We start from the raw sequence: 14859 nt of genomic DNA, 5'->3' as shown, positions 1-14859 counted from the left end.
AGGTAGTAATCCAGCGATTATTACCTTTTTGGTTCTGCTTTTTAATTTAGCCCCTAGCTGCTCATATTCCTTCAACAGAACCTCTAACCTCGTTCTACTTATATCGTTGGTACCTACGTGGACCACGGCAACTGGATCTTTCCCCTCCCACTCCAAGTTCCTTTGCAGCCCAGATGAGATATCCCGAACCCTGGCACCAGGTCGGCAACAGAGCCTTCGGGACTCTCGATCCTGGCCACAGAGAACAGTGTCTATGCCCCTAACTATACTATCCCCGATTACGACTGGTAATCATTGGCTGTAAAGTACTTAATTGGCTGTAAAGCACTTTGAGACATCCGGTGGTCATGGAAGGTGCTATATAAATGCAAGTCTTTCTTCTTGACTATAAAAAAACTTCATGAAGACACAGATAAATTGGTGTTGGGGCAATTAGATGGCAGATGCCATTTCATGTAGATAAATGTAAGGTCATACTTTTGAGACAAATGAGCGTACACACTTAATAGAAAGACACTGAAGGGTAGGATTCAAAGAGTCAAATATATAATTCCCCGAAAATGCAAATACAGGTATGAAACCATTTTAAAATCTGGGCAGAGAGTACAAGAGTAAAGAAGTAATATTTAGAGTATATAAAATGTTAGTTAGGCCACAGTTAGAATACATTGTGCAATTTTAGGCATTAGAGGTAGACAGAGTGCACCACATTGATTCACCAGGATGATGCCAAGGATGGGGCCCCATAATAATGAAGACATAAGATAATAGGGCAATTTCCTTTGATGGTTTTTAAAATTATGAAGAGTTTTGTTAGTGAATAGTGGAAGACTCTTCTGTTTGGGTTATTTGTAACGGAGGTTCATTAATTTTAAATTATCACTAACAAAATGAGTAGTGAGTTTAGGAGAAAGTTCTTGACATGAAATATTGTTCAGAGCATGCAAAGCTTTGCTACAGGGAATGGTTGAGGTAGGGACCATTTGTTTAAAAGAAAATTGGATAAATATTTGAATTGGAAGAAGTTATAGGACTACGGGAATAGAATGGAACAATGGGATTAGTTCTGGATTGCTCCAACAAAGAACTGGATAGGCATGATGGGTTGAATGGGCTCTGTCTATGCTGAAAATTTTTAAGGATTGGATAGTAAAAATATACACTTACAGGATAGAGAAAAAAGTACATGGAATTCCAAAGGTACCATTGCATCACTGGAAATGAGGTGGAACAGGACTTCCCTCTGCCATGACATCCTGGTGCTGCCCTCAATCTAAATTTTGAAGTTAGGGAATTTAAATATACAACAGTGTGCCAACTATGCAAATCCCACTTGCAATTCCTCAGATACACTGGATGGGGAGTACAGTACTGGACAGTAACATTATATACTGATGGAATAGGACTGCAGCATCATACATTTACAGGATAGGACGCTTTTATGTGTATATTGGTAGTTGCTCCGGACTCGGGCTCTGCTACCATAGGTGGAGCAAATAGAGGGAGGATACACAGAAGGCCATAGTCAAAGGACCAAAGGATTGACATTAGAAGGGTGATTTCATGATCTGGTGCTTCCAACAGGCTTGGAGCATGCGGGGGCAGATTTACAAGTTGCAAAGAAATCAGCAACATTGTATGCAGGCATCTCTGGTCTGTATTGAGTTAGCTGGTTTCAGTGGTGCAACAGTTAGAACACCATAATAGGTTTGAGTGCCACCAGTACAGAGAGAGATAAATGAACTAAAATTCCTTCCTTGTTTGGTATCCAGTGATATTTATTGGATAATGTGCATGTATGGACTTCAGGTGAGAAGAGAGTTCGGCCGTGATACCTTCCTTCTCTGCAGTGGAATAGTTTGCTGACAATCAAGCCAGGATTTTCCAATCGGTGATATTATAGTGCTGGTGGTAATTAATTTATTTTAAATGTGTTACTGCTGACATTAAAATAATATTAATCAGAAAATCAGGGCTCCATTGTCCACATTCACACATGAAGAATTTTTAATATAAAAGATGACATTTATGAAAGGTACCCCTACATGAGACCCCCAACATGGGACAATGTGTTCAGTCATTGCTGATATCCTATACATCAGATTCCAGATTCATCATTGATGTCCTGCACGTCAGACCCAGATAGGAAAGATATTGATGTGAAATGTCTCCTGCATCCACAGAAATTTACAGTAATAAGAATAAATGTTAAAGCTGTGGTTTTACATTGAATTGGATGACAAATATATTGGATTATCAGTTTATATTTAATGTTCTGTATAGTTATTATCTAAAATCATCATTAGTAATAATATTGGCTATTATGACAATTCTGTGCTGTATGATTTGGGCTGCCACAGTTGTTACTGATGCTGGAAGCTTTCTCTTCATGAAAAAGAAAGTTTCATTTTTGCACCGAACATTGGATGTGTGGAATAGACTGCCAGCAGAAGCAGTTAATGTTGTACTCATTTGTACCTTTTTTTAAAGAAAAAAAAGATGGATGAATATCTGGTCCAGGACATGATTGGGGATTATTTGGGGTATAGTAAGAGATAATAGAACACTTAGTGTTTCTCAGCTGCTGGGAGCATAGAAATGCCTTCATAAGGAGGCAACCCAGTCAACGATGAATTTTGTGGAATGCAGGGATGGATTGACATTCAGGATCTTTGCTTGATTTGCCTTTGTGGGAATAAAGATGACATTTGCAGAACTATTCTTTTGGAAGTGTGTGCAATGACAATGATATACATTGTACATGGTCTCAATAAACCATTCTTACTTGGTACAACCGAACTGAAACTATTCAGTTTGCACTGTGGTCGGTTACAAATGTCCAGCCCAGATTGTTCTTTATCACAGCCCTGCACTGACACACAGTGGCCACACTGCTTTATGACAAGAGATAAAGATTAGTAACATATGCAGCTGCAGATTTCACCTTTTATCCACGTTAAATCTTATCAGATAATTGTTAAGTAGAAAACCAACCCCAACAAGAACAATTTAGCACAATGTTAGGGTCCTGTTCAAGGGCCAATGTCACCTAGGATGAACTGTGCAAAAACCTAATCATCTAATTGAATGGCTCAGCTTTGCATTGGTGATAAAATAGTCACATTTTGGATTGAAAAAAATAGTTTTACATTGCTATCTATGTAGTGTTGTATAACATACACAGAATACAATGGGACCCTTTTGGTTTGTATAGGCTGTGCCAGGGAGTTGCAGCCTACTGGTTATATAATCCTCTTCCTTGCTGCAAGGTATGCACAGGGATTTAAATTGGTAGATCGTCTTAATTTCCTCCTCCCGACCAAAGACAGTGATCCTGCACACTGTAGGGAGCATCACAGTTGATCCACACCAGTTGCATGCTTTCTAGCACAGATCACTGGATAGTAATCAAGAGTAAAAGCCCAGGCTGATTTTTGTTTCATAGTCCAGGGATGCTGAGGTAAATTATAGCCACTTACTGTCTCCTTCTCCCCTGCTGAGATTATTCAGGTTGGGAGGCATTCTTTGTAAAACTCAGTTGCATACTGCCTTAACCAGCTGTCATTGAGACAATCTTTACTACAGAACCTCACTGTTGTCAGCATCCAACAGGACCAATTTTGCATGAAATCCAGTCTTTGCATCCTCCCCTTCATCTCCCTTCTGTTGTTAAGTCAGTTAACATATAAAAAGAAAAACACACAATAGAGAAGGTGAGCTTGAAGTGCAGTATTTTATTTAATTGGCTCAGCTGTTGTATTCATACAGAACACTGTGGGGAGGCATTCATTTATCCTGTGGTTAGGAGTTTAGCAGCAAATCAGTGAGAAACTGATGGCAAGAAGCTTGGGAGCAGAGGTGCCTTTCAATTAGTGGGATGAAAGATTCCCCTCTGGTGCCATTGCATATCCTTAATACGTCTGACAGACTGGATCTGAGGTGTCTGGGCTCCAAATTCATTTGTGTCCTTGTACTCTCTCTTCTCAAGCAGGTACTGGTAACCTCTGTATCCTGGGTACTGATAGCCAACCCATCTGGAAGAAATACATAAACAGGAGTTACTGAAAGAGGAGTACCACAAATCTGATCCTTTCAGGCAAAGGAAGTCCAAAGAAAAGACTTCCAATCCCAAGGCAGTGCTGAGCTAACTGATCTCAGCTGGGACAGTCATTGAGCTGCTACAGTTGGCCTCACAGCCCTCAGTGAGGGAGGGAAAGTCATTAAGGCATCATCCTCTTGATCCTTATTCAATGACTACTGCTGGAACATGTGTATGTATATGTGGACGTCAAGGTGAACACAGGATTGGGTTGAATGGTTCAACACCCAGTTGATATTCACTGTCAAAGATAGACGTGAAAAACAGTCATTTGGGTGAAAGGAAATTGGGAATATTAAGTCACTCTCTCTTCCCAGGTCAAGGTACTCCATATAAAAATTTAACCCTTCCAGAGCAGAAGAACGCCAGACCTGCACCAATGTCCAGGTCAATCAAAACACAGAGTCAAGAAAGGTGCTATATAAATGCAAGTTCTTTCTTTTAATTAGCTTTTTTGGGGGAGGAATGTGAAATGAAAACATAAGGAGGAAACAAAAATGTAAAAAACAACAACATAAAGAAAGGAATTGGGGAATAAATTCCACAGGGTTCTCCAATCTCTCACAGCAACCTAAGTGGAAACCCTGTAGAAATGGCATAAATGGTCATTTACTCTATTTCTCTAGAGGTCCTGCTTATCTCCCATCAGAGAACCCCATGTGGGAATTCCAGACGATTGAAATGATGAAAATAATGGTGATTGGACTGATGTTGTTAGTGTGTGTGTTATCAGAGCTGTGTGTTAGAGAGACTATGATAAACGAAGATTGTATTTAGGGGCCCTTTTATACTGACGATTGCATCTTTGGCTTAAAAGACAGTCTGGAGAGTACTGCTTAAACAGGCAGTATCTGGAACATGTCCAATCAGCCCAGATCTTCAAGCTCATAAAGATAATTGTTTGTTCTTTGTTTAGTTCTCACCTTCTGCTAGATAAGGAATAGCTTTTTACCACTTTTCCTAAATGTAGCTTATTAGTGAAGGCTGTGTATCTCTCCTATAGAGACTGCAAGTCTCTGGAATGCTGAGCCAATGGAAGCTAATGTAATCTAAGGGTAAAGGTCATAGGAGGTTAATAATGCAATAAAAACAATGTGCTGGAAGTACTCAGCAGGTCTGGCAGCATCTGAGGAGAGAGAAACAGTTACTGTTTCAGGTCTGTGACCTTTAATCAGAGCTGGCAAAGTTTAGAAATGTTGAGCAAGTGAAAGGAGTGGGAGTGGGGGCGGGGGGGGGGCGGTGGGGAGTGGGGAGAAGAACAAAAGGGAAGGCGTGTGATAGGGTAGAGGGCAGGAAAGATTAAATGACAAAGATGTCATGGAACAAAGGCAAAGAGAGTGCTAATAGTTGTAGTAAAAGACAAAACATTAGCCCAGAGAGAGTGTTAATGGCAGAATAATGAACAGCCCTGTCCAAAAGCAAAACAATGAAAAACAAGATTAAGACAGGAACATGGTTAAAAAATAAAATAAAAAAAGGCAGTCATGCTCTGAAATTGTTGAACTCAATGTTGAGTCTGGAAGACAGTAGATTGCCTAATCGGAAGGAAGTGCTGTTCCTCGAGCTTACATTGAGGTTCACTGGAACACTGCAGCAGGCCATGGACAGAAATGTAGGCATGAGGGCAGGGTGGTGAATTAAAATGGCAAGGAACCGGAAGCTCGGGGGTTATGCTTGCGGACTGAGCAGCAGTGTTCCACAAAGCAGTCACCCAATCTGCGTTTGGTCTCTCCAATGTAGATGTGACCGCATTGCGAGTAGCGAATACAGTATGCTATATTGAAAGAAGTACAAGTAAATTGCTGCTTCACCTGGAAGGAGTGTTTGGGGTCTTGGATGGTGAGGAGAGAAGAGGTAAAAGGGCAGGTATTATACCTCCTGTGGTTACATGGGAAGGTGCCATGGGAAGGGGATGAGATGTCAGGGGTGAAGGAGGAGTGGACTAGGGTGTTGCGGAGGGAACAATCCCTTCGGAATGCTGACAGGGGAGGGGAAGATGTGTTTGTTGGTGGCATCATGCTGGAGGTGGAATAATGTAATGGCCTAGAGCTGAGGGTATAATAACCCGACCATTGTAATGCAACATTATGGAACTTTAAGGGTTGGCCACCCTGCTACTGAGCCTGGCAACTATAATGTAAGGTTTCCCACAGCGTATGCATCATGTGTGTGTTGTTGGTGAGTATCTACAAATCTGTATGTGAAAATCTATGTCTCGAACTTTCATTTCTGGCATAGAGCCAACAGCTCCAAGCTTGTCTCTTTAGCATTTCAAACAGTTTGCTCAGAACTATTTATGTTGTGCTTTTACTTATGACATCAACATAATTCCTGAACATGGCAAAGGCCTCACACAATCTGAATTCCATTCTTTTCCTTTATCTTTAGGGCTGCCACCTGTATAGTTTTGAACTGGATAGTTCGGGCTTCATATGGGAAATATGAAAAATTTAAAATGTAAATCAAATCCAAAGTGTTTTTTAAATAAAATATAGATCCATTTCTCTAATTTTGTGTTTCATAATATGGAGGCATTAAGGTTATAGGAACATGGGAACAGGAATAGGCCATTTAGTCCCTCGAGCCTGTTCTGACATTCAATGAGATTGCGGCTGATCTGTGGCCTAATCCATATATCCGCCTTTCCCCCATATTCCTTAATACCTCTTGGTTAACAAAAATCTATCAATCTTAGATTTAAAATTAACAATTGATCTAGCATCAATTGTCATTTGCAGAACAGCATTCCAAACTTCTACCATCCTTTGTGTGTAGAGAGTTTCCTAACTTCACTCCTGAAAGGCTTGGCTTTAGCTTTTAGGCTATGCCCCCAATCAGTGGGTTAAGGCTTTCAGAGAACTTTCAACAGCAGCAAAGCTCAGGTTGGAACCAAAGCCATAATGCTGTACCCTACCCTCCACTGATCTGGATTTGCAACTGGGAAAAGCTGGCAATCCTACTCACATAGGTATCTTACCAATGTATGTATTCACTTGGTGGAAGGCATGCTAAAAGCAGCTGGGGCACCCAGCAACACTATACCTTGCATTTAGAAGATAATGGCCTGGATTTTGCGGTCAGCGGTGAAGTGAAGGCACTCGCTGTTGACCTTGAAGAAGCTGTCCACAAAAATCTAGTGATCTCTGTGGCCTGGATTTAATCTTTCCTGATGTTAATTTGAAAATGGCGCCAAGACAAGGGGATCTCCCAGTATCCAGCAATAGTGATATCATCAAACAGCATAAACAACCATTCACATTGAAGTATTCCCACAGACAGAATAACAGGAAGTAAAATGCCCTGATTATCCTTCACTTTTAACAAAATTTTATAGAGAGGGAGATAAATGAATAGAAGGTGAAATATCATAAGCAAACTTTAATTTTCTTGATTATATTAAACTTGGAATTTTTATCAGAGTGGAAATATTTGGCATTACACAAATATAAAATTAGTATTCCAGGGAGAGAGAGGTTCTTCAGCAGAGTTTATGTATGACTGAGTACACTGTTGAAAACACAGTAAACATCACATTAAAAAGGCGCAGCTTTTTCTGGGGCTTTTAACAGGGATATTATGGCACAACAGGAGAAGCTCTTGTCATTTCAGGGATTTCTAATTGATTGCAGTCTGTGGGGACTTCAACAGTGTACCCCATTGGAGAAGTGCAGAATCACTGACAGCAGCTTCTGGATTTCCACATATAATTGTGCGTGTGCGAATTCCAAAAGTTTCTGTCAGTTTCATAGAAGTAATTGTTGCGAGCGCTGGCAGTTTCACCATCATTATTACAAAATCCAAGTCAATCATTCAATTACTCAAAGTGGGTAATTTCCCAATGCACTGATGACCCTTCCCTAGTCCATCATTGGAAAATTACTTCCAATATGTCTGCTATCAAGTGGAGTCAAAAGATATTAAAATAATAGCTTTTCTAGAAGTCCTCTCACAGTACTCACGTTCCATTCAGAACACGGATGGATGACACTTTCTCCTGGTAGCCATGAGCGTGGAAACTTGGCACATCATCATCTATGATTTCAATTTTCTTTCCAGTAAAGTTAGGATTTTCATAAAGTATGATCTTGTGTTCATGTCCATCCTGCAGATGTAATGACACAAAAGGGTAAGTCCTTTTCAGAATAAGAGTCATTAAAATTCTGATGAATCTTTTAGTGGCCACCCTTTGATTTTTACATTAAATTTCCTCCCTCTTTTACTCCCCTCCTATCTGACAGCAATGCTTCATGGTGGAGTGTGGTTTCACAATTGCCAGCAGCCCTCCAGCAATCACTTAAGTGACGACTCCTCATGTGGGAGCCTTGAAAGCAAACATCAGTAGGCTGTTTGACTTTGGGGATATCATAGTCAAGTTCAGCTCCATCCTCGTCCACTGTCCGCACGTATATTTTCCAGCAAGAGTCAATGGGATCAATCTGGAGTGAGAACCCTAATTCCTCCCTTCTACAGACTGGGAATAATGAAACAAATTGTAGAATTTGACTGCTGTCTGGACAAGATTGCAGATTAGTGATGGAAACTAGGACCTTCCTGATCTGTATCAGCACTACATGAGCATGTGTGTTTACTATCTAGGCTATCAGGCTATTCTAAAGATTGTTCAGAGTGGCAATGCTTGTAGCATCTACCAGTCCACTTTACTAGCCATTAAACTGAATGTAAAGTCCAGATCATTAACTACTTCTGCTGCATTTGGCTACTTATTTGTAATTAATTAATTGACATTGGCAGATAAAATATCACAAGGAATTATTTGCCAATAAGCCAGAATGTCCAGTGTGCAAACACTGAACAGCACTTCAACTCATAGCTTCCTTAATAAAAAGGGACTTTATATAGTTATGTAATGCTTGATGTGATTGATTCTTAGCCCATTTTGTACAATAGCAAATGGAGGATTTAAATTTTAGGGAAATAATAGTTTTCATAAAAAATGTATAGTTATTTCCTTTAGCTATATAATCTAGTTAATTATAGAATTTAATTCCAATAGTCCAGGTTAATGGTTGGGAGATTTTTGACTGTAATTGTGAGACAATAAGCACTGTATAATTTTGATACTTTGCATTATAACCCATCGGTTTTAGCATGTGACTCTATTCTAGATTATATAAAGCTTAGTGTTTCAATTTGAGGGGTGCACAGATCAGCAGAGTAGCAAGGAAAGTAGCTGGGGGGCTTGAAGCTGAAACTTGTGTGAAGACGTGATTCTTCCACTGGAGAAGTCCTGAACAGAACTTGCAGTATTATTGTGCCCAATAAATAGAATCTCCATAAAGTTAGAAGAACAACAGCAAGATAGACATATTAACTATTACCCAGCTAAATAGTAGACAGAATCTCCAAACTGTGGAACAACATTGAAAATATTGGCCATTTTGGAATCTGACTAAGTAGAACATGTTTAAAGTGTGAGTTGCCCTAACTTCCGCACTGTGTAAGGGATTACCAACATTTTCCCTCCAATTGCACTCATGTCAAACTCATTACAGGTGCCTATGGAGGGATGCAACCTCCAGGTTTCTTAGTTTCTTTTTTTGAAAAAAAAATTCTTCCCTCTCCTGCAAGTGTTGATTCATGCTGAGGCACAGTGTCAAAAGCAGACCTTTAGTGTTTCATTCAAGCCACCATTCTTCTTTCATGAGCTCTGATGATGTGTGTTGACAGGCAGATCAACATTGAGGAATTTCAAATGTCAGCCTGATACATTCCACACCCAATCTCCACACATATGCATTGACAATCTGAGATCAATGAATCAGTTAGAATCCCCCTCCCATTTTTCCCCTCCCTAGCCCAGAGGTGCCAGCAGATTTTTATATCACCTCAGCTGCTGCCTTGGTTGAGATCAGCTAACTAAGCTTAGACAGGAATTGAACCTGCTATCTTCCTTATCTATAAGGCTTAGTACCACACCAGGCAGTCAGTAGGGGGTTCCAGATTTTTGTTGGTCTGATACTGTTTGGTTGAGGTTTTCTTCTGTTTTAGCTCTGTGATCAATACCAACATACCAGTTTTACAGGTTTGAAGGAAGCAAGACTATCACTTTTGCGGCTGTTTGTCCAAGTATCCCAGCGGGGATATTCTCCTTTCTCAAATACAAACTGTTCACCCTTGCAGCCTGCTTGCTCATAGCCAACCCATCTGAAAATAAAGCGAAGCAGATTTGACGTCAGACATCAATGGATGTTATCCACCTTGTAAAAACAGAGACAGGTGATCTCGTGCTACCACTACCAAATTCAGAGTCCAGAATTTTTTATTCAATTTAGGAATCTCTCAAAGTGATGACTTTCACATTTGAACTTCCTACGATAAATGCACTTGAGTTTGAATGGAATGACACTTCCATGAAAATAATGGAAAGAGCAATGTCATATGAACATATTAAGCATTCGCTACTAATATCGTCGTCAATTCTATGCTTTTATTCCCAGAGATAAAACACAAAAATATTAATGCTGAAAATCTGAGATAGAAACAGAAAATTCTCACATAGCAGGTCAGCTAGCATCTGGAAGGGAGATTGATGTTATACACTGTACATTTCCAGCATTATGTTTTCATTTTCTTAAAGCCAGAAACTTGACATATTGTTCTCATAGCTGTGCGATCAGTGCAAGTTTTCTGTTGCTTCAACTTTTCTCCTTCCCTTTCCTGAAGGTGCTGACTCATACTGGGGTGTAGTTTCATGGGTGCCAAAAGCCTTCCAGTTACTCAACCAGGTGGCTATTCAGCTGTGGGAGTGTGACATGTGATGCATACAAACATACAAACATTCGAATTAGGAGCAGGAGTAGGCCACTGAGCCCTTCGAGCCTGCTCCGCCATTCAATAAGTTCATGGCTGAAATGATTACTCCACATTTCTGCCTACCCCCAATAACCTTCCACCCCCTTGCTTATGAAGAATCTATCGACCACTGTCTTAAAAATATTCAAAGACTCTGCTTCTACCGCCTTTTAAGGAAGAGAGTTCCAAAGACTCACGACCCTCTGAGAGAAAAAAATTCTTCTCATCTCTGTCGTAAATGGCCGACCCCTTATTTTTAAACAGTGACCCCTAGTTCTAGATTCTCCCACAAGGGGGCACATCCTTTCCACATCCACCCTGTCAAGATCCCTCAGGATCTTATATGTTTCAATCAAGTCACCTCTTACTCTTCTAAATTCCAGTGGATACAAGCCTACCCTGTCGAATCTTTCCTCGTAAGACAGTCCGCCCATTCCAGGTATTAGTCAGGTAAACCTTCTCTGTACTGTCTCCAATGCATTTACATCCTTCCTTAAATAAGGAGACCAGTACCGTAAACAGTACTCCAGATGTGGTCTCACCAATGCCCCATATAGCTGAAGCAAAACCTCCCTACTTTTGTATTCCATTTTCCTCGCGATAAACAATAACATTCTATTAGCTTTCCTAATTACGTGTTGTACCTGCATACTAACCTTTTGCACTAGGACACCCAGATCCCTCTGTATCTCAGAGCTCTGCAATCTCTCACCATTTAGATAATATGCTCCTTTTTTATTCTTCCTGCTGAAGTGGACAATTTCACATTTTCCCACATTATACTTCATTTGCCAAGTCTTTGCCCACTCACTTAACCTATCTATAGCCCTTTGTAGCCCCCTTATGTCCTCTTCACAAGTTACTTTCCTACCTATCTTTGTGTCATCAGCAAATTTAGCAACCATACCTTTAGTCCCTTCATCTAAATCATTTATATAAATTGTAAAAAGTTAAGGCCCCAGCACAGATCCCTGTGGCACACCACTTGTTACATTTTGCCAACCAGAAAATGACCCATTTATGCCTACTCTGTATTTCCTGTTAGCTAGTCAATCTTCTATCCATGCCAATATGTTACCCCCTACACCATGAGCTTTTATTTTCTGCAATAACCTTTGATGTGGCACCTTATCAAATGCCTTCTGGAAATCTAAGTACAGTACATCCACCGGTTCCCCTTCATCCACAGCACATGTAACTCCCTCAAAGAACTCCAATAAATTGGTTAAACATGATTTCCCTTTCACAAATCCATGTTGACTCTGTCTGATTACCTTGATTTTTTTCTAAATGCCCTGCTATAACGTCTTTAATAATAACGTCTAACATTTTCCCTAAGACAGATGTTAAGCTAACTGGCCTGTAGTTTCCTGCTTTCTGTCTCCCTCCCTTTTTGAATAAAGGAGTTGTATTCGCTATTTTCCAATCTAACAAACCTTCCCCGAATCTAGGGAATTTTGGAAAATTAAAACTAACGCATCAACTATCTCACTGGCCACTTCTTTTAATACCCTAGGATGAAGTCCATCAGGACCCGAGGACTTGTCGGTCCGCAGCTCCAAAAATTTGTTCAGTACCACTTCCCTGGTGATTGTAATTTTCTTGAGTTCCTCTCTCCCTTCCATTTCCTGACTTGCAGCTAATACTGGGATGTTACTTGTATCCTCAATAGTGAAGATTGATGCAAAATATATGTTCAATTCTTCTGCCATCTCCTTATTATCCATTATTAATTCCCCAGACTCACTTTCTATAGGACCAACGCTCACTTTGTTAACTCTTTTCTTTTTTAAATATCTATAGAAACTTTTACTATCTGACTTTATATTTCTAGCTAGCTTTCTCTCGTACTCTAATTTTACCTTCCTTATCAATCTTTTAGTCATTCTTTGCTGTTTTTTATATTCTGTCCAATCTTCTGACCTGCCTCCCATCTTTGCGCAAATATAAGTTTGATATTATCTTTAACTGTTTTAGTTAACCACGAATGGCGGGTCCCACCCTTGGAATTTTTCTTTCTTGTTGAAATGTATCTATTCTGTGTATTCTGAAATATCCCCTTAAATGTCTGCCACTGCATCTCTATTGATCTATCCCTTAACCTAATTTTCCAGTTCTCTTTAGCAAGCTCTGCTTTCATGCCCTCATAATTGCCCTTATATAAGTTTAAAATACTAGTCTTGGACCCACTCTTCTCTCCCTCAAATTGAATGTAAAATTCAATCATATTATGATCGCTGCTACCTTAGGGTGCCTGAACTATGAGGTCATTAATTAATCGTTGCACAATACCAGGTCGAGTATAGCCTGCTCTCTGTTTGACTCCAGAACGTATTGTTCCAATAAATTATCCCGAAAACATTCTATGTACTCCTCATCTAGGTTACCTCTGCCCATCTGATTTTTCCAGTCTGTATGTAAGCTTAAATTCCCCAAAATTATTGCTGTACCTTTCTGACAAGCTGCCATTATTTCTTCTTTTATACCCCGTCCTACAGTGTGGTTAATGTCAGGTGGCCTGTACACCACTCCCACAAGTGACTTCTTGCCTTCATGATTTCTCATCTCTACCCAAACTGCTTCTACATCCTGGTCTCCTGAACTTAGGTCATCCCTCTCTATTACGCTAATACCATCATTAATTAACAGAGCTACCCCTCCACGTTTTCCTAGCTTCCTGTCCTTCGTAAATGCCATGTACCCTTCAATATTAAGGTCCCAATCTATGTCATCCTGCAGCCATATCTCTGTCATGGCTACCAGAACATACTTATTTATTTCTATTTGCGCTGATTGTCCAATCTATCCTCACCTTGCTTTGTGCCATCATCTCTTTTGTCATTTAATCTCTCCTGCTTTCCCCCTCCCTCTTTCCCTGCCTTTGTACTTGCTTAATTCTCTACATCTCTAACTTTTTCCAGTTCTGGTGAAAGGACATTAACCTGAAATGCTCACTCTGTTTCTGTCTCTACTTATCAGAACTGATGATTAATTCCAGCTTTTTCTGTTTTTATTTCAGATTTACAGCATCTGCAATATTTTGCTTTTGTGGAAGTGCTGTATAGTCAGATTCATGAGACTCCATTTTTATCCAGTGCAGTCCCCAGTTAGCCATATGTGTGGTAACAAATATTAATCCAATGTAGCCCACCAATGTCACACTTGTCCTCAGTTACCCTTACATGGCTAATCTGGTTCATATTTCTCTAGTATATATGTTTATTTGACCTCAAACTATCCAGACTTTCCTGCAATCCTCCAGTTGCTCGTGTGAAAAATTCAATTGGGCTGAATGGACTGTTTCTGTGCTGTAAAGTTTACATAATTCTATGTAATACTCACGGTCCAGTGTGCACCACAAGGGAGCCAACTTTCCCCAATCCAGTCTCTTTCAAGTTGGGACAAGGGCCACTCACCTCATGGAAGCGGCCCTGGAAATTCTCTTGCTCATACAGGGTAATCTGAAACAGTGCAAAAAAGTGTAATTCAGGCTAGTCATTTCATTATTTTGAATAAGAATGGGGAAACCAATTTTAATAATTTTTGGATTGTAAAGCTTACAGCTCAGAATATCATCCCATTTCCCTTGTTTAAGCAGGACAGAGTGGAGGTCACAAAATTTATAGATAGGTGGATATGAAAGAAGAAAGGAATGAACCAACCTTGTGGGCACCTGTGGAGGTGGGGTGCTGCTTGGGAGTTGGGTTCTGTTCAGATGCCATTGTTGCTGGGAGTGTTTCTGCCAAACTGTAACAGAAAAGACAAAAAGGAGTAAACTGATTACTTCTGTCTGATAGGGATTGAAACAAACCACAAATGGCCTGGATTTTGTAGTTGTAATGACAGTGAACCTGTCAGTGTTCACCAGTGTTATTCTGTGAAACTGACAACAACTTCTGGTGTCTGCGAGTGTGCAGTTAAATGCAGAAATCTAGAAGTTTCTGTCA

The 14859-nt window shown here is 40.1% G+C and overlaps 1 protein-coding gene across 2 annotated transcripts; it reads right to left on the bottom strand.

The window, feature by feature from the left end:
* Positions 1-3865: 3865 nt before the first annotated feature.
* On the bottom strand, positions 3866-14656 carry LOC137382642 (beta-crystallin B2-like). 2 transcript variants are annotated; one of them, XM_068054844.1, is made up of 5 exons: positions 14575-14656; positions 14255-14373; positions 10132-10264; positions 8059-8201; positions 3866-4034 (listed from the first exon to the last, which is right to left on the bottom strand). In XM_068054844.1, the coding sequence occupies exons 1-5, from the start codon at positions 14632-14634 to the stop codon at positions 3866-3868; spliced, it is 624 nt and encodes a 207-aa protein (XP_067910945.1). In that variant the 5' UTR covers positions 14635-14656. The 2 variants fall into 2 exon arrangements, with proteins under 2 accessions (XP_067910945.1, XP_067910947.1); XM_068054846.1 differs by having other exon boundaries at positions 14584-14634.
* Between the last annotated feature and the right edge of the window lie 203 nt (positions 14657-14859).

The sequence above is a fragment of the Heterodontus francisci genome, chromosome 23 (assembly GCF_036365525.1).
Source record: "Heterodontus francisci isolate sHetFra1 chromosome 23, sHetFra1.hap1, whole genome shotgun sequence".
Lineage (NCBI taxonomy): Eukaryota > Metazoa > Chordata > Chondrichthyes > Heterodontiformes > Heterodontidae > Heterodontus > Heterodontus francisci.
Note: the sequence above shows the minus strand (reverse complement) of the source record. Positions and strands in the feature narration are given on the sequence as shown.